At 28.6% G+C, this 21,831-nt stretch overlaps 1 protein-coding gene across 1 annotated transcript; it reads right to left on the reverse strand.

Annotated features, from left to right (window-relative positions):
* Positions 1-1,342: 1,342 nt before the first annotated feature.
* LOC129972821 (NADH dehydrogenase [ubiquinone] flavoprotein 1, mitochondrial-like) lies at positions 1,343-15,005 on the reverse strand. Its single transcript, XM_056087101.1, has 12 exons — positions 14,875-15,005; positions 13,556-13,626; positions 12,693-12,782; positions 12,454-12,602; positions 10,499-10,632; positions 9,659-9,828; positions 8,968-9,159; positions 8,154-8,320; positions 3,752-3,905; positions 2,595-2,649; positions 1,705-1,814; positions 1,343-1,557 (listed from the first exon to the last, which is right to left on the reverse strand). The coding sequence occupies exons 1-12, from the start codon at positions 14,918-14,920 to the stop codon at positions 1,471-1,473; spliced, it is 1,425 nt and encodes a 474-aa protein (XP_055943076.1). The 5' UTR covers positions 14,921-15,005; the 3' UTR covers positions 1,343-1,470.
* Positions 15,006-21,831: the final 6,826 nt, after the last annotated feature.

Below are 21,831 nucleotides of genomic sequence, written 5' to 3' on the forward strand. Positions count from 1 at the left end.
GTAATATTAACATCCTGTTTTAAAGCAACTCTATGGCTATTCTTGGATGAACTTTATAATTTTGAATCGCTGTTAGATGATGAGAACAACCACCGAGCTAGCACATCAGTGGAAGGATAGTTGGTTCTGACAACTTTAGCATATACCAGACCCACTTACACGAAGGTTCTTCGTTTCAGGAATGGAATCTGGTTGAAACCCAGAACCCTCTGATCCCCAAGGTCTTATAAGACCATTTTGGTCCATTTCCCATGCACGGACTTCATCTGACATTTTATAAAGATATGAAATGGCAATTACACAACCACAGATTTATAGTTCGGTATCATGCTCACAAACTGATAGATATATAATTTAAAAAGTGTTTTGCTTACTCAGGGAGTTTTTGAACATGGAGATTCATCAAGATGCCATCAATATTTTATATTTCTGTACAATAAAGTACAAAATCAGGCAATATCAGATAGTTTTGTCATACAATAAAAAAGCCTTTTTACAAAACAGCAGTAACTTATGCATTATAGATTGTTTTTTGATGCTCATATTCATTTCCATATCTTCAAATTTTTCTATAATAACCCACTTATTTGATGAAAGGGAGGGAAAATATTTTGAAGAAAGATGTAAGGATTATCTAAATTATTGAATGCAGAAAATGGCTTGTTTTTATAATGCATTCCTTTGATTTTTTTTATCTACTTAGACTTCCTTAAAAAAAAGATGTAAGCTAAATAAGACAAAATTCAAATTTATAATCCTGGCTTCTGTTTATATTTTTCTATACCATGCCTATAATTTTTTTCAAAATATTGTACAAATCAGATCTTGGTGTAGTCTAATCAAGTTCCATGGCATTAATATATATTATTTGCTATGTATATTTGAGTTTTTCATTTAACATAAAACTCAAATAGTACATAGCAATTGAATTTTCTTGTTAATTTATAGTTTTTACATACAAATTTTTTTTCTTGGAGTAATACAGCATTCAATATCTGGAGTATTTATTTTTAAAAATTAATAATGCCTTAGTATTGCTATTTTTCATATCAAGACATGAATTCTTTAAATATATCATAATGAAAAAACATTTATACCTTATCAGAATGGAATAGGTTAACTCGTACCTTAAACACTTTCATTAAGACCCTTGTAGAGGTTGAATAATGTGTGTATAATTTCATGTTGTCAAATGGAAACTTGCCTATGTATGCCTAATATACTTTTTCACTCCGCCTGCCAAGTTACAACATATACTATTTGATATTGGCGCTTCTTATGATTAAATCGTCAAATCAATTAATTTGGGGTAATTTTTTCATAAAGAAAAGCAGAGAATTAATATGTTTACATAGATAGCATTTATTTGCATTCAGAACAATATTATGCTCTAGAACTTTGTACAGTTCATAAGTTATTAATCCATGGGAATTTTTTGCTATAATATTTCTACAAAGAAATGATCAATTTCTAAATGGCTGCCTTGCCAACCTTATGCGTAGCAGCATAATTCTTCATCCTTTCCTCGATGAGAGGTCTGAAGTGCCGTATCAAACCCTGAAATAAAGCAAAAATTAAATGGTGCTTGTCTTTGAACAGAAAAGAAAATACTGTTTAAAATATAATTATGTTGTATAAATAAATTAAAACATATTAGTTCACAGCCATCAAATATTATATAAATCATTCTAAAAATTCCAGTACTTGTACAGGCCATGCTGCACCATCTCCTAAAGCACAAATTGTGTGTCCTTCAATCTGCTTACTGATTTCATACAACATATTGATTTCATCCACTTGTGCACTGCCCTCAACTGGGTGGGGGAAAAAAAGATTTTTTTTAAAACATTTGACAAAAAATAACAACTTAGCCAAAAAGAAATTTATCCAGTAGAAAAAAGAATGATGTTTTGCATACAAAACTTTCTCATTTATTTTAGTTATGTTTTAAATCTATCAATCATGAGTAACAAATGAATTGACATAAATGCATCTAGAGACAAGATTCCTTAATGAAATCCTTAATTGTTTTTAAATTCCTTATGATTTTGCAATGAAATGGTTAAAAATTCACCATATATTGTTACAGAGATTTAATTTATGTATTTCAGAGATGCAAAGAAACAGATAACAATTTAATATCTTACAATGGCTACTTGCATGCCAATAATAATTTCAAAGAAAGAGAAGTTATTTTCTTTGATTGTAAAATGCTATAGAATCCATTCAATATCTATTGCTTTTCCTTTTTTAAAAATGTCTGCAAGCTTCTTGATTTTAGCATGATTTTAAAGCTATTTTTCCATGTTTGATATTATTTCACATCTTTAAAAGATCTTTAACCATGCATGACAGAAAAAAATAACCTACAAATCTTAGATGCAGCAACTTTTTATCAAACACAAAAAGTTTTTTATGAAAGCATTTGTTGATTCATTTGTATTCAGATGAAATAATTTGTTATACACAATCAGCTTAATCTTTCATGAAATGGAAGGAGGTTACTATAATAAAATATAACAGCTGTATATATTGTTTCAAACAGAAAATTAAAAGGCCGAATAAATAAAATTTGCATGATTAAATCAACTTACCAAATCTGTTCATAATTTTGTACATCCAACCTACGCCTTCACGACATGGAGTGCACTAAAATTTTAAAAAATGAAGACAAACATTTATATGAGTGATAAAAAACACTAATACACTGAATATAAATTATTTGCTGATAGGGGTACTGAAATTTATTTCATTTCTTTATTGCCAATAGACTTTTACAGGTTTATTCATGAACTTAAATGGAATAAAATTAATTATTGATAAAATTTAATTAAATACACTTTTGAGGAAAAACTCAATTTATAATTGAATTTGAAACAGCATTCATTTTTCGTCTATGAGAAATAAGTAAACAATTCCTCTTAACATTTACTTATTATTGTATCAATAAAAAAAATTAAATGCTTTAAGGGAAATAAAATGGTTTATTTCATTTTAAATTTGTCATATCATTAAATGAAACCCAATTAAGTTCATAGCATATTAATACTAATTATTAAAAAAATATCTGTTCCTAGTTTTGTAGCTTTATTTCAATGATCAAGCCAATCTTTAAAAAATATTATTTTGATGTTTTTATATTGAAGTTATTTAAAGAATATGACTTCAATTTTACTAATATTATCTTGTCAAAACAGTCATAGTTAGCCTCTAAAAATGCATTTAAATATTATAAATATTTATTTTACCTTAAGATTCTTTTAACTTTTTTGAAATTTGTCCTCAACAACTGATATTAAAATTAGTTCTCAGAAGTAACTTTTTTTTTATGCTTTAATAACATATGCATAAACATAACATTCTCAGACAAAATTTTTACATTAATTATGAATATCAGTTTAATTTCTTTAGTTAATAGATAAAAAATATTGGGATTATGGAAAAATTAAATGAAACAGCAAGAAAATATAGTTTCTGATAAACTGCATGATAAAACATTTTTAGTCATTCAATTAAAATTCACAATTTGAAAAAAATTCTATTATAATTTCAACAAAAATTAAATAAAAATATAATATAATTAAAATAGAAAACTCTTTTCCCACTTATAAACTTAGTTTCAACAGATATTATTTTATATATCTATATATAATTTCATATGCATTTTTAATTAAATCTGAATTAAATTCTTTATTTTTCTGCAGGTTCAGAATTACCAAAAATTTTAATAAGCTTCAAATACATGACTTACTTGGCCACAACTCTCATGTTTGTAGAACTCGATCAATCGTGCAATAGCTTTGATAATATCTGTCTGCTTATTCATCACAATAACAGCAGCTGTTCCCAAAGCAGTTTGAGCAGCAACTAACCCATCAAAGTCCATCAGAACATCCTCACAAACTCTAAAATAAAACTTTGATCAAATTTTGTTTCTTCTAAAAATTTCAATAAAAATGATATATTTAAATGATATAAAATATCATTTAAATATAATTAAATGCAAATAAAATGTATATGTAAACTTATTTTGTTTGAAGCAGAATGCATGTTTGAAGACATAGAAGATGCTTTGGATTTTTTAATTCACTTTAATATTCATTCCGGGAAAGCAATTTATTTACAAGCAGGCGTGGACAAGGCACATCCACCACAGTGTGGCACAGCAGAAGTAGGAAAAAGGACCGAAACAAAGGATCACTAGTCTTATATAACATAGGATTTCCGGCCACATGGAGATTGAATACATGTATTGAATTTTGACATGGGCAACGGAGAGATCATTTTCACTTGATACATAGATTGCACAGTCATTTTTACATTGTTTCATAAGTGGAATGGGGATCAGGAAACGAGAAACTTTAGAATGACCCCCAACATAGACCGAATTAGGCAAAAAATTTAGGAAATTAATTTAGATTAAATTAGATATTAAAATATCATTACAATTTTCCACCCGCCGCAAGACGTGGAAGTGCATTAGAGCCTTTTGATACACAGCCATACTTTACAGTGGTGTCTGAGTAAGTTTAATTTAAAAGTATATTGAAAGTGACACCTCAGTTTCCCTTGCCTTTGCATTATACAAACATTAACACAGAAATCCCATTCATCATTTTATATTAGAATTATTAAAAAAACTTATTTTTGTGAAAATATTAAATAAAAATCTTAAATAATCAACAGTAATAACAAAATATTAAAATTTAAATGATATAAAGTACAAAGTTATTTTGACCATTTTTCTGTAAAAACTCAATTGATGAACTTAATTTAATGAAGACAGTTTATGGCATATTTGTCTATATTATTCCGAAATGCTAAGAATTCTGACTCAACAAAATTATTAATTTAGAAATAAAGTATTAAATTATTAAATATAATATCAATATTGGTATGATTTCACCCAAATGAAATATCAGTATAGCAATGATTTTAAGAAAAATATTTTAGTTGTAAATAAAAACACAAGTTTCATAACTTCAGGTAAAAAACTTGGTTATGAAAATAATACTTTCAAAATTGAAATATTTCATATTAAACACTTGGAACTGAAACCATAAATATATGATTCAAAAATATCTTATGAAAATCTTGGAAATGAAAATAATACTTGTAAAATTGAATGGTTTCATATAAAACTTTTGGAAATGTAAATAAATTTAAGATTCATGTATTTCAAATAAATCATTTGGAAATGATAATAATAATTGCAAAATTCAAAAATATCAAATGAAAAACTTGGAACTAAAAGTAATAAATGCAAGATTCAAAGATTTCAAACAAAACACTTGTGAATGAATGTAACAAACACAAGATTCAAAATAAAAGATTAATCATAAGTGTTTGAGAAATAAAATATATAAAAAAATATTTGGTAATTGAAGGGCAAAAAAACATTTGTATTTTGTAAAAAACAAGTATTTGGACACAGTGATAATAGAGGGTAGCTTAATAACTATCAGAGGTGTAAAAATTTAACATGAGGTATTTACTACATTTGTCTAATTATCACGTGCCATTAATTATTAAGTATATAAGAATCTTGGTATGTTACTTTTTTCATTCACAAGGTCTGTATGCATAATTTTTAAATAAGTTTGAAAAAATTTAAAAACTCAATATTTTAAACTAAAACTCATGATATTTTGAATAATAATATAAAAAGATTATTTACAATTATATTATAATAGAAAAATGCAATTCAAAATAAAATCAAAAGTTCAAAAGATAAATCCTGAATTTTATCCGTTGAGCCAGAAAACATTAATCACTTTTTAAGAAATCACAAAAGGTAATTTTGAGCACTGATTAACTGGAACTTCTCTATGATGACAAGGAACCCAAAAACACTAGGGTATTGAACAAGAGTATCAGATGAGATCACAGGTTACTGCAGGTGCCATCTGCGATGCAGTAACAAGAACAGAAGCATCATCAGTTCTGGAATTTCAGCGACGTGGTCGAATCTGAAGACGCTATGCCTCGGGAAGTAACCCGGCATTGTCAGCAAGCAAGTGGCCAAACAAGCATGGAACCATCTTCAAAGTAACAGAGGAGCCATACCATAGCAACAAATTGCCAAATTGCCTCTCATCCTGGAGATTAAAAAAATTTTCACAGGAAACTATCCTGTCGACTAAATAATATGTAATCTTATTTTGTTTAAAGCAGCAGGTTTAAATACATTTTACATTTTTAAATTCATTTTAATTAATCCCGAGGAAGCAATTTATTTACAAGCAGGCGCAGACAAGACACGTCCACCACAGTGCGGCACAATAGCAGAAGTAAGAAAAAGGGCCGAAACAAAGGATCGCTAGTCTTATATAACATGGGATTTCCAGCCACGTGGCGATTGAATACATGTGTTGACTTTTGACAAGGGCAACAGAGAGATCATTTTCACTTGATATGTAGAATTGATTGCGTAGTCATTTTTATACAGCTTCATACGTGGAATGGGGATCAGGAAACAAGAGAACACTTTAGAATGACCCCAACATGGGCCAAATTAGGCAAAAAATATAAGAAATTAATTTAGATTAAATTAGATATCAAAATATCATTACATATATATATCTGCCTTATATATACTAAAACATTAACCAACAAACAGGAAATATGGTGAATGACATGAGACCTTAATATTACAAAAAATGCACATTCAACCCCAAACTATTAAAATGACTTATGATGTCCTAAATTTTAACTCATGAAATTTGTATCTCATCAAAATAAAAAGTAAAGTTTACTGCAAGGCAGACAGTAAAAATAAATACTGTTAATTTATCAAGTTCATAGAACAATATACAGTACACTCCCAATTATCCGCGGAATTGGGTGGCGCGGCCGCCGCGGATAACAAAAATCGCGGATAATCCGAATAAAGCTAAAAAAGGGTATAGCAAAAAAGAAAACAGTCATTCCAACTTTGAAAAATTGTTTTATGTACAATAAAATGTAAAATAAACAGCAGGAAATGTTTAACTAACGCTTAATATTTTAGTATATCACTCAAAACTAACCTAAAATGCATTTTGTTAATGAAAACAGAAAAGTGCTTTGTATTTACGAGAGGCGTCAAGGATACACAGAAAAATTAATACATATGTACTGTTTTAATACTGTAATGTATTATGTAATTACAAAAGCATAACTGTAAAACTGCACCTTTTTGAAAAAATCAGTCAAAAAAAAAAAAAAAAAAACCTTCGTGCGGCAGGCGCGGATAATCCGCACCGCGGATAACCCGCTCGCGGATAATCGGGAGTCTACTGTACTTACATTGATAAATATTCTTGAATAAATATTTTGAAAATTTACAATTTTTTCATATAACCTTTCATTTTTCTCATCAATATTCCATTAACCTATCAATGTCCAATGTTCTATTTATAACATAGTTACATTTCAGTTCTGTAACTAAACTAAACCAAAAACATTTCATTGTGTCTTTCTAAGAAGTCAATATGCATTTCCTAACTCCTAAATACATTTCAACTGGCATATATCAACCATTTATGAAATTTGAAAGTCAAATTGTTATTTATTTATTACTTTGATTTATGTTCCAAGTTAATGCAATGTATATAGAAGTAATTTTTATTTTTAGATATTTCACTGGACTTTAATCCTTTTTAATATCAATCTATTAAAAAGTTTTATAAAATGAGTTTTTACAAATATTTTTTTTTTAATTTCCAACAAATTTTTTTAAATTTAATCTTTTATAACAATTATCTTAATCTGAGAATTTTTAACACAATTTAAAAGAAATTTATTATATTTTAAATTATTAAAGTTCTATATTTTAAATTATATTTCAAAGAGTTAAGCTAATACATATTTGTAACATCCTTAATGAGAAAAAAATTTAATTTTGCATTAAATTATTTTTGTATTCCATTCTTTTTAACTGCAAAAAATATGCATAATTTCTATGTTAATATTCTTGGTTCATTTATATAGAAATGTTAACACCCAAAAATGGCTTCTGCATTGAAAATCCAAAACTCTTGAATTTTTTTCAATACATAGATATTTTCAGTATATGGTGGTTTCACTATAACTGTATTTAAGAAAGCAATTTATTACATACATTCCTGGAATATGATACATATATTTATCTTCATACACATAGCAATACTCACTTCTTTGGAATAACAGGAGTAGATGAACCTCCAGGAATAACTCCCAGTAAGTTGTCCCATCCTCCTAAAACACCCCCTGCATGCCTCTCAATCAATTCTTTCAAAGGAATGGACATCTCCTCTTCAACAGTGCAAGGATTGTTCACATGCCCAGAAATGTTAAACAACTGAAATAAAATGACTTTATTACATATTTTAAAATACAATGACAAAAAATAATAATTTCACAGAACAAATATATGTATATATATTGAAAGTTAAAATTATTAATGTATTCTAACTTTCAAGCTTATATATTATATAAAACTTATCACTTGCATTTATTTTTTATATTTAATAGCCCAATTTCTTTAAATGAAAAAAAAAAAAAAAAAGATGATTCTGCTTAGATTCAAAGTTTTAGACAACTTTGAATTTCAGTAGAAACAAGACATTAACATATAAGAAGTTAAATATTATTTAACTCCATGCAAAATGAAACAACTATTTTGATAATGAATTCTAATATGTTTTTATATCTATGTATACATCACCATATGTGAATACATCATTGCATTTTCTATTACAATCTAGACATTCCTCCATCTGCATTATTGTTTAAAATCGACATTAGAAATTGAAAACTCCAATGGGACTTCTTAATAATTCAGCATTTACTCACAATATTTTATTTCTTTAAAAAAAAAGTTATAATATAAATAAGGATATTATTTTGTTTTTAGTTAATATTTCAGCTGTTAACAGATATCACATTGATAATTGTAATTATGTAAACATCAAACTGATATCTACATGATTAATTAAATAAAATTACCTTTGTGCCAGAATTTCTGGGTCTACCAAATGAAGCAAACCAAGCTCCTCCTCGCCTACAAATAGTTGGTGCAACAGCAACAGTTTCAACATTGGCAACAGTGGTTGGGCAACCAAATACGCCAACATCAGCAGGGAATGGTGGTTTCAGTCGAGGTTTACCCTGCTTGCCCTCCAAGGATTCAATTAAAGCCTATATTGAAAATATAGTTGAATACACTTACCCAAATTTATTCAATTAAAAAAAAAATTTGAAGGCAGATCATAACTTTAATATAGAGAATTAATTATACATTTAACTGATGTAATGAACTTAATAAAAATAAATAATTACATTCAAAACTAACAGTCTGCAAACTTTATTCTACTGAAATCTTAATTTTTATAAAGCTATTGCTTCATGCATATATAGAAACATTGATTTCAAAATTGATCCAACCTTTTAAAATTAATTTAAGAATAAATAAGGCAAAAATCTAACTTTTTTTTTCACATTAAGTAACTAACAATACAATTAGATCCAGAGAATAGAAAATATACTGCTATCATATTTGCAAGTAATGATAAGTAACATTAAAGACATGATTATGTATTTTCTGCAACTCAGTAATTTTTCCAGTCATTGAAAACATATCTGTAGTGCTTTTGTATTGAATTTGTAAGAAATTATATTTACTTCATATTCAACTTACTGTTTCTTCACCACAGATATAAGCCCCAGCACCTCTATGAACAAATACATCAAAATCATATCCAGATCCACATGCATTTCTTCCAAGAAATCCAGCCTGATAGGCTTCTTTAATGGCTACTTGCAGATTAGATGCTTCATTATAAAACTCTCCACGAATATAAATATATGCTGCAATGACAAAGGTATAGAATGATATGTATGTAACTCACCAAATTTGAAATGCATATATTACCATTCAAAGATCTTATGAAAAACTTGTCACAACTAACATGGAAAAATTAAAATACTGTTTGTATAAATTAGGTTACAATTAAATTTATATTGAAAAGTTATAGGCTATAATTAAATTTACATTGAAAGATTACATTTATTTCTTAAAATTTTACCAGTATTTTTACTTTAATACTTTTTAATTAAAATATTATAGTAAAAATAATCGGCAACATAATGGATATGAAGAAATTTGCAAGAAAAATATAAATCAGAAATAAAACAAAATAATCCACTTGTTAAAAATTAATAAAATGCAGTGATCTTTAAAACTTAAAAGAAATATATATATATATATATATTATTTAAGATAGATTTTTTAAAAATTTATTTTCAGCAATTACATAAACCGTTAAATTGGTATATTTATATTACACCTAGAATTCTAGAATTAGAGATTTAATCCTAATTTTAATTTTTTAATCATCAATTTTTTACACAAATTCATTGATACACACAAAAAAAAAGAACCATAAGAGTTTTCAGAAGTTAAGACAAATAAAAATCTACTACCCAGGCATTGCAAAAAAATATAAAACTAAAATAATTTTGAAATAATAATTTTTACCTGCTCTTGCACCCATAGCCCTTCCAGCAACCAAGCATCCTTCTACAAGTTTGTGTGGATCATGCCTCATGATTTCTCTGTCTTTACATGTTCCTGGCTCACCTTCATCAGCATTTACAACAAGATACTTTGGTCTAAAAGCATTGAATTCAGTTAACATAAGAGTAAAATTGACCAATAACATATATCTCTAACAAGCTGCCATGTACTTTAATTTTAGCACACACTTTCCTATGAAAAACTGGACAGCTACAGCCATCAACTACAGAACATATTATTAATAATAACATAATTTGTGTATATATATATATATATATATATATATAGAGAGAGAGAGAGAGAGAGAGAGAGAATAACATACATATATTCGTATGTTTGTGTTAATGCTCTACATAGCAGACCACTATATGGTCTGATAAATAGTTGATAAAAATACCTTTCATCATGGTAATGACATTAAAATTGTTCTTATATAATATATTCTTATGAAAACTTTCTGGTAAAGAATGATTTAAATGTTTAGGTTAACATGCTTTCTCAATTTTGAATTAACTTTAAGTTAACTGATTCGTAATTTCAGATGCAAAGATAGAAATTTTTTATAATCTGCTTTTTTTTCTAACAATGCTTTCCTTTTTTCTACATAATTTGTCAAAAAATGTGTGTTATTACTTCATCAGCAATATGATTTACTTTTCTTTTTAGTGCATAATTCTTTTGATGAATTTTGTTGAATTCCATAGCAAAATATTACATTATTTAAATTTTCATCATTTTCACTTTTTAATGAAATAATTTTTTTAAGCTTATTTCTATGTGAGACAGTAAATAAGTGATTGTAAAAGTATGAACATAATGCAAGACTTCTAAAATAATATTGCTAAATTATCAATATTTAAGTTATAATTTTAAAAAATATATTTATTTTAAAGCATTTTAATGAGGAAAATGTGAAAACTTTACTATATATAAGATACATAACTAAAAATTGACAAAATCAATAAATAATATAGCAGTGAAAAGTATTAAGTAGCCAGTGCTAAAGAAGGGAAATTAGGTTAAGTAATTAAATCATTGAAAATGGTACAGTTTGTGTAAAAGTCAAATAAAATATCTTTGATGAATTCATATGGTACAATTTAATTTAGTAGGAAAATATAATTTTAAAATAAATTTTCTCTGCAATTAGTACTAATAAAAACAAATTATAATATATTCAAAATCAATTTTTATGACTAGTGCACAAAGCATTTACGCTATGTAAAAAGAATTACATGCATAAAATACATTCAAAGAATTTGATTACACCAACTACTCATATTGCAAAGCAACAAAAACATACACCATGTATAGAAATAAAATAACTACAAACAAAAAATTTACAATTTGAAAATAATATTTTTTTTAAAAAAATTAAGAGGAATTTCTAATTAAGCAGACTATGGCCTAGCACTATCACCCTGTAATGACTACATTCAGATCAGAGGTCATTGTATTGTCTGTTTCCTTTAGAGTATAGAAACTGGTTTCTCTTCAGAATCATAGATGGATCGTGCTGCAAATAGTCCATCATATGTATTTTTAAAGAAAGGAAAAAACAGACCAGTTACAGGAAATGGTATGCAGATACTGCCAAAAATGAGAAAAAGTGGAGCTAGAATAATTGCTTTGGGGATCAGGGTTAATTTCTCCTTTTGATTCTGTAATACTCATTTTGTATCATTATTAATTAAGCACTTTTTAATAAAACAAGACTTTTTGAAAGTCTGTTTATGTTATAGTCAAAATCATGGTCATATCAGCTATTTCAGTATCATTATGCATTTGGGACACATTTTTAATTATTATAATTGCTTACATTTTTCATGCACTGTTGAATTTTAACAGCAAACTGAACTATGACATTCCAATTTTGATGGGGGGGGGGATCTAATAAATGGATAGAAATGCATCACCTTCCATCACTTGGTTTATTCATAAATCCCCATTTCATTCCAGTGGGGAAACCTGCACCTCCTCTTCCACGTAAACCTGAATCCTTTATTTCCTTCAGGATCCAATCCACTCCTTTGATAAGGATTTCTTTTGTTTTATACCAATCTCCCTAATGAAAAAAAAAAAAAAGGATTATGAAATAACTTTTAAAATGTAAGTGATAAACTGAAAGCATTTAAAATTGAAAGGAATAAATTACCCTCGAAAGAGCTCCTTTGAGTTTCCAGTCATGTCTACCATATAAGTTGGTGAAAATTCTATCTTGATCTTTCAAAGGCCCAAATTTAGTCTGAATAACATAAAAGCATATAGAATTAGAAATATTTTTATAATTATTACAATCATAATTTTTCAGTCAATTCATTCTTTCTTTAATACATTTTATTGTTAATATCTCTTAACACAGTTCACAGACAGTTTTAAACTAGCAATGTCATATTTTTATTTTCCAGGTTGAAGTGGTTTTTCTTTCAAATTATCATAGACTAATATCTTAGTAAATATGAAACTAAAAAAAAAAAAAAAAAAAAAAAAAATGTAATTTTTTTTTATTGCTGGGTATAATTTTCATTTATACGGCCATATAAGCAACCTGTGAATATGTTAAATACTTCATGATAAATCAGGACCTCAGAAAATTGTTGCTAAAACTTTTTGATTAAAACTTTTTCACTGCCCATTTACAGCTGAAAAATGTTTTTACAATCTAAAGCATATGTCTTTAGAAGATAAAATAAAATTTAAATACTTTTTAATAAATGAAAAGAAAATTAATGCATAGAATTCATAAATTTTTAAGTAAAATCTTTCACTTGATTACTTTATAATTAATAATAACCATTATTAATATTAAAAAATTATATAAAAAATCATAATTTTAAAATTTTTATAATTCTAAAATTTTATTATGCAACCTCATTTGTAGTCATAATTTAACAATTGAAAATATCTAAAAAAGAAAAGTAAAAACAATTGACTATAACATTTCACATAAAACAATAATCAATAAAGTAAAAAATAAATCAAGTCAGAATATTTCTTCACTACATAATATTTCTATACCTTTGTAGGTGATTCAGTTGATGTAGAATTCCATCTAACCAAAGCACTTAATGGACTTGTATTAAAATGCCCTGAAATTTCAATACAAATTTATTATTTGTAATTAATTCAAATCTCACTTAGAAATTATGAAATTCATTTGAAATAAAATTGTCCAATTTCCTAAATTGTTGACATATTAAAATCATTTTAAACATTAAAGCAATATACATTATATAATTATGGATGCAATATATATATATATATATATATATATATATTTCTTGTTTGATCATATTATACCCAAAAAAGTAAAACATACTTTTCAGAATTTTTTTCCAATATAAATTGGTCATCACTTCCATTAGAAAAAAATTATAAATACATTTACATGGTGGTGCCCTTGAAGATGTTAAATGACTTTACCTTTTATAATTTTATTACAAGTATTATATTTTAAGTACATTAATTTCCAAATGAATAGAATAATAAAAATAACTTATTATAATAAAGCTTGAAGAGATAATAAAAAATAACATTAACACCTAAATTTTATGACAATGAATTTGAAAAAAAAAATCTTTTATATCCATATTAATATTATATATATATATATGTCAGTTATTTTAAGGGGGGGTAAAAAATTAATAGAAACATCAATTGTAAGAATGTTTAATCATCAGGATAAGTGCTTAGAACAATTAACCATACTTAAAATAAATAATTTTAGAACAATGCATTCAAGTCCAAACTATTAAAACTAAATATTTTGATACTATGCTCTTTAAGGAAAATCCTATAGTTTTCCCTAAACAAAATCTAATCATTTACTTTTATCCCTCAGATCTTCCAACACTAAATTCTCTAATAATTATGTCACAAATTATATTTTCTTAGATAGAAGACCTCTTATATTAAGGTTTTTAGTTCTTTTAACCCCAATGCCCTATTCAAAAATATATAAATAAAACATCCAAACCCAAATAAGCACAGAGAATTATTTATATCTAATATTACACTGTTTTGTAGAGCTATTCTGTTATTACTTTTATGCATAATCGATATAAAGATCAGATAAAAAATATTAGGAAATACGAAAAAAAATAGTTTAAGTTTGGAATCTTCAGAAATTAGTTGAATAAAAGAATAACTTTTGTTTAAAAGGAAAATTATTTGCATCGAACAATTATGAGAGAGTTATGTAATTGTCCTCATTAAAAGCAGACAATGTCATCAGATCCATGCATAATATAAACATATATGTTAATAGAGAAAAATTAAAATACCATTTTCGAATATTCTGTTTACAAATATAAAATTAATTAAATATAATAATTCACCTTTACAAAGGACACCATTTGCAACTAGACGAACTCCAGTAGCCATCGTATATCGAAGTTTTGTTTTGGTATTTGATTTGTAATGATCTATTGCCAACAAAATAAAAGTTTTTCCAAAACTTTTTCGAATATTATCAGATGAAGGATAAAACAAGTTAATGTAATATTTCATATTATTCTTTAAAAAAAGACAGTAAATAAAAAATACATAATTATTTATTTTTTTACAGATGAATGTAAAATGTTTTTTTGATCTTGAGGCTCATTTTAAAACACTCATTTATGAATTAACGACATGGTTCTAAAACACTCTGGGTTAAAATTCGAAATGCAATAAAACCAAATTAAATTGATATGAATTTTGTCCGACAGCAATGACGTAGCAATCATGATGCTTATTTAAAGATTATCCTTATATTAAATAGGAATAGATGGTTAGAAAATGTTTATCCTGCAATGAATATTTTACATTGCAGGGTAAGCATATTTGTATTCTGATAAGCATATTTGTCAACATTTACTTTAATCACCATTTCCTAACATTTTAAATTCCCTTATCCATTCATTAATCTCGTTTTGTTTTTTAAATGCTCCCTAATATCATTCCCTATTACAACCATCAATAATCAACCTGCTTCAATGTAAAGAAGTTTTATTGATTATGCCAAGGAACAGGGGCTTCAATTAGCTCAAATAAGTGAATTAACTAAAAAAATCGAAATTTTTTTATGGTTTTGCATTTTATTCATTATTACTAGTAGTAGTAGTACACGACGATTACTTTTTACTTAAGATCCGTTTGTTACTACTGTTTTAAATTTTGCTGGGGCATGAAGATGATTACATGCACGAACTCCCGATACTTTTTTAACATAATCCTAAGCTATTTGCAATCAAGGTGTCATTCAACAGATATGCCGGGATTATACCAGTTATAAAATGGCCAGGTAGCGCATGCGTTTAAAGGCTGAAAATATGCAGTTCGGTTCATGGTAAGACAACAACATGCCGCTATATTGCACTTTTATTTCTTTCTGAGCATACGTTTGTAGAATTTGGCGGGGAAGGTTGGGTTTTTTTTGGAGGGGGGGGGGCATGAAAAAATTAAACACTTATTATAGATTTATTTCGACATTTTTTTTTATCTTTGTTCTTTCTGCTGCGAGGGTGTTGTTTTTTTTCTCATATTATTTGCCATTTTTTTCTATAGTTTTTCAAATTTAGGTATATTGACCTAATTTTTTTTTATTGTACCATGTTTCTTTGTGTAAATATCCATCATTTTAAACGATACGCAGTGAAAAAGAAAATTTCAGAGACGCCGAAACGGCAATTCATAGTCAAGAATTGAATACCGGAAATATCTTATGAAATTGTGGCAAATAAAAATCAGTCCCTTTCTACGCATGCTCTGCCTACTGGCCGTCTTATAACAAGTCGAGTGTAAACCCGGCATTAGGATTAAATAATGAAGAAAATTGAGCGTCCAACCAATTACGAAATCTGTAAATATTGACTGACAGGATAAAAGCTGGGCAGCAGCGGTTCTCTGCACAGACATTGGAAGCAATCAGCTCTAGAGATGCATAATCCACGATTTTTTGAATAACAAATAATTTTGCTATTGTTATTTTTAAATATTTGTTCCAAATATCTGTTATTTCAATCATATTATTAATTAAAAATTATTACTTATTATTAAATATAAATATTAATTGCAATTAATACTTAATTTACTAATTTAAGTAACGTGTGATTGGATTATTTTATCTATTTCAGCTTACTTCTTAAATTTGATTATTTTTCAAACCTATTTATTTAATTTCTTTATTGGAGTAAACCATTTTCTAAAAAATTTGAATTAAATATACATGTCATTTCTTTAAATTGTTTACTTTAGTTCTATATTTTACCAATTGATGGCGCCAGCAGTAAATGGAATATATGCAAAGTCAAGTCACAAGCAATTAAAAAGGATTTGTATGGAATAGTGCATCATCAAATACGAATATCGGAAAGTCAAGGTTACTCTCACGAAATGGAGCAGCGACTTCACACTTTCCAGTGAAGTCACCGCTCCGATAAATTTCAGTAATATGCAATTCAATAATATGATAATTCCAATAACCGGTTCATTCACTTTTCAATCCATTCACAGATTTCTCCGTTTCTATTTTGTTCAAGAGCCTCCATTGGACAGATCGTATCGATTGTCACTTTCCAGTGAAGTCACCGCTCCGATAAATTTCAGTGATATCGTATCGATTGTTACTTTCTATCGTGATCCAAAACCTGTAATCGAAATATCACCAGTAAGGACGTATCAAGGATTTGAATCACGCCCCTCTTTGAAAAGTATTGATCACTAGTATTTGTGACTTTATTATATTGGTAATAACCGCTCGTAAAATATTCGTCGCCCCTAATCAGCTCAGGACTCTTCACTTAGAAAGAACTAGCAGTACCCGCACAACGTTGCCTATGACATAACATCCAAGAGGAAAAATTAACTTTATACTTAAGTCTAGCCTCCACCCGATATGACATGGGCATGTCACGCAATATCAAAGAAGCATTTTGGCATTTAATGTGCTCCGTCCAAGATTGGTTTTCCGTTGTTGTTTTTTTCGGGGGAGGGGGCACATTGAGTTTTGAATCGCTGTTTAAAATCAAGCGTAAACAAAGAAATGTATCGCATATGCATACCACAGTTCTTGCTATTTGCGCATGCGCAGTTTGAGGTTTTCGTACATGTGCGGATAAATGCAAAGCACAGATACCTCTGTTTTACGCATGTGCGGATCGTAATAAAAAATAATTAAAATCGTAATTATAAAACTCGTTTTTTATTTTGATATGATTTTAATAAACTAAAACCTTTCCCAATAAATGCCCTACAAAATGGTACAAATATCTCCAATATAAGTTAAGTATTTCTCGAGTTTTTCTCTTTCAAACATACGACGCTTTCTGGAGACTTCATTTTATACTACGTATAGATTCATAAGCAGTGCTATTCTGACAGTAAATTTTCCACATTGTAGTCTTGTTCACAAAATAATAATAATAAATAAATAAAAATAAATCTTTCCTTCCTTATTTTACTTTTCTTTAAGAAAGAAAAAAGCCAAATGAAACGGTCGTGGTTGAGTTGCGAAGGACCGAACTCGCAACGTTAAGGTTCGTAGCCGCGTAACATAACCACTAGACAAAAGCGATCAATCGTATACGGTAGTTGTTAATTTCCTTATGAAGCTACACCACAATACTCCTCCACCAGTGAGACAAACGATATTTGCTGCTACTAAGTGAATGCTGTTGGCTAAGGGGAAATAAACTATAACGAAAACATGGAGTAAAATTAGTGAAGCAGATAATGATGATTACTTACAAAAATGTGATGATATAAATAATTGTATTAAATCAGGGAACAAAAATAATTCCGATGTTTTTAAGCCAGCAATGAAAAATTGTTAAGAATGTAAACAAGTTTGGAAAAACAGAAACTGGATTGATGTCTGCCTTGCATAACTTAGGAAGGTACTTTTTTAAACTTATTTTTGTAGGCTTGTTAAGTTTACATTAAAAAATTGGCAAGATAGAAAATAAGATTTATTGTGTGACAATTTAATGTTTATATTATATTGTAGCAAAGTAATTTTTTTTTTATTATTTTTAAAGACTAAACTTTAAAAAATCTAGTTTTGAAGTCTGTTTACCTTTAGATTTCTTAATTGTTTGATGCTTTTCTTTTAATTTTTATAGCTGTAAAAATTGAAACTGAAAGAGTGATAAATTTACTACGATATACATTCAGTACAAGAATCTAAAAATATATTGTTAAAATTTTTGCTAAACTTATTGGGTTTCTATTAATTTTATTTTAATGTTCTCTAAAGTATAGTTAATGCTATATGTTACGGATTAACACTAACAACTTATCATTTTTTACACCACACTTAAAGAGTTTAGTGGAAGAAAGTATCAAATGGCAGTTTGAAAACTTATATATTCATCTTTTATAATATGGTAGGATCTATTCTATAGACAATTTAATAAGATAGTTTCAATATGAAAAGAGGTTTTGTAAGTGGCTTTCTTGTATTTTTATACATTCTAAAGCTAAATTTCTTTAATTCATTAAAATGTCATGTAGGACTTTCTTCCACTAAACTCTTCAGTTGTATGATGAAAGTTGGAAGAAATGTACTTAAATTTCTTCTTTTATTTATTCCCTCCTTTTAGAAATCTTAACTACTCAAGCAGAGTTTTGAAGTGCAATAGAAGGAGAGGCAATCAAATACCTGTCCAACCTACAACAATTGAAGAACAAAATCAATCTATTGTGGAAGGAAAAGTCAAGTTGGTGGAAGACCAGTTAAGCGAGCATTACCACCTGCCCTAAAAGAACATGTATATGGAATTTTCTCTGAGTTACCTATAAAAGACATCTAAAAAAGCATAGTTTGACACATTGTGTTGAAAAGAATGTACCTCTTCCAAGTTAATTTATATGTATTTTATTAATTTCATGCTTCAAAAATATATTTGTTAGTTGTAATTTTTTTATGCATGCTTTAAAAATGTATTAGAGCACTTTAACATGATGTGTATGGTATCAAAATAATTAGTTTTAATCTAATGTATAAAAATCTCGTGTCACGTTGTTTGTGTTCGTACTCCTTCGAAACGGCTCGACCGATTTTTAAGAAATTTTTTATGTGTATTTGGTAAGTATGAGAATAGGTCGTAAAGTATATTTCATAACGCTAGGTAATTAGGGTGTCCCTATCCACGTTCAACGTACACTGATGAGACCAACGCTTGCTTGAAATCATCGCCACTGTGGCCATGATGAAAAATTTCGAAAATGTTGAAAAAGTCCAGCTAAAAATAAACATGCGCGTCCAAATGCTACAAGATCCATCTGCTGACACATTCTCGGACCAATTGTTAGATATCGGCGATGGAAAAGTTGCTGTCTATGAAAATACTAGATGCTTAAAATTGCCCACTAATTTCCGCACTGTCGTTAATTCGCAAACTGCTCTCATTGACCGCATATTTCCCGATGTACGCACACAATACATAAATCAAGCATGACTGGCAGAAAGAATCATTTTGGCAGCAAAAAATGTGGACGTTGACTATTTAAAATTCAAGGTACAGCAGTCTTTGCCAGGCGACTTGGTATCATACAAATCGATCGACACAGTTTGTAATGCTAACGAAGCTGTAAATTATCCAACAGGGTTTCTGAACTCACTGAATTTGGCAGGCATGCCACCACACCTTTTATGACTGAAAGTGGAATTTCCGGTTATTTTACTTCGGAATTTGAACCCACACGGCTGTGCAATGGCACGCGATCGGTCTTTAAAAAATTGATGAAAAACATTATCGAAGCCACTATTTTGAATGGCAAATTCCGAGCCGAAAATGTTCTGCTGCCAAGAATTAAAATGATTCTCACAGACGTGCCAATGGAATTCAAATGCGTTCAATTTCCTATTAGATTGGCATTCGCAATGACAATAAATTAGTCGCAAGGCCAAACGATGTATGATTGCGGCTGAAATTTGGGCACACCATGTTTTTCACACGAACAATTATACGTGACATGTTCTCGCGTGGGCAAACCATCGAGCTTATTTGTGTTGGCTAAAGACGGATTGACAAAAAATATCGCACAATCAATTGCTCTTCGAAATGAATATTGATTCTTTATTTCATTTTTAAACTTTAGGATAAAAAAAATATATTACTTTTTTTCACTTTACGTTTAACTTTTAAGAGATCAATGTATATGTTCGTTACGTTAATGAAATACATTGTATTGAGAAAATGAATGTTCTTTTTTAATCGGCGATTATTGTCTACAGCGCTCCATTCCTCTTTCTGTCATAGATTCCATCCCCACAAACTTACAATCCATTCGTTATTTTTTAATTAAGAACCAATATATATATATATATATATATATATATATATATATATATATATATGTAGTGTACGGAGCGTCCCCCTAGCGGCGTTAGCGGTACGGAGCGTCATCCCAGCGGCGTTCGCGGTACGGAGTGTCATCCTAACGGCGCTCGCGTCGTCTCTCAACAGCCAATAAGAAGCTATCTGATTCCCGCTCTAAGAACTGTGTTCGGTACTGTACTAGCGTCCCTCGATGTAAAGCGGCCCAGCCGTTCGTCCAGTTCATTAAATTTGTTTATGTTAAATTAGTATGTGATTCTCTTAATATGAGCCATCTCTACGCATTAATCTCAACCGGGCTTTCCCCTAGGGCCCGTGAGAGATATTTAATTTGATATATAATCCGATTAGTAGAGGCATGTTTTTCGAGCTAGAGTTAACATACCTCTACATATATATATATATATATATATATATATATATATATATATATATATATATATATATATATATATATATATATATATATGTGGGGGGGGGGGGGTATACGGAGCGTCATCCTGGCGGCACTCGCGTCATCACTCAACAGCCAATAAGAAGCTATCTGATTCCTGCCATTAAAACTGTATTCAGTACTGTAATAGCGTTCATCGATGTAAAACGGCCCAGCCGTTTGTCTAGTTCATTAAATTCGTTTATGTTAAATTAGTGTGTGATTCTTGTAATATGAGCCATCTCTAAGCATTAATCTCAACCGGGCTTTCCCCTAGGGCCTGTGAGAGATATTTGATTTGGCATATAATCCGATTAGTAGATGCCTGTTTTTCAAGTCAGAGTTAACATGTCTCTACATGTGGGGGCTCGGTCCTGGATGCAATGACCTCGGAAATAGGAAAATAATCTTCGATCCGGTAAGAATCCGGAAATTTCACCATTAGTTTTCGAAAAAATTATCTTCGGATCGTCAGTGGCCGACAAAATTTTTTAAGAAAATCTTCGGTTCGGCAGTGGTGTACAAATTTTTCAAGAAAA

This window comes from Argiope bruennichi, chromosome 6, assembly GCF_947563725.1.
Source record: "Argiope bruennichi chromosome 6, qqArgBrue1.1, whole genome shotgun sequence".
Classification (NCBI taxonomy): domain Eukaryota; kingdom Metazoa; phylum Arthropoda; class Arachnida; order Araneae; family Araneidae; genus Argiope; species Argiope bruennichi.

Excerpts from the sequence above, each read along its gene's own strand:
- LOC129972821 (XM_056087101.1), bottom strand. The coding sequence starts at position 14,920 with ATGGCTACTGGAGTTCGTCTAGTTGCAAATGGTGTCCTTTGTAAAG. Across the intron at positions 9,829-10,498 it reads GGCTATGGGTGCAAGAGCAG|CATATATTTATATTCGTGGA; the intron begins GTAAAAATTATT and ends TTGTCATTGCAG. Across the intron at positions 9,160-9,658 it reads ATATCTGTGGTGAAGAAACA|GCTTTAATTGAATCCTTGGA; the intron begins GTAAGTTGAATA and ends TTTTCAATATAG.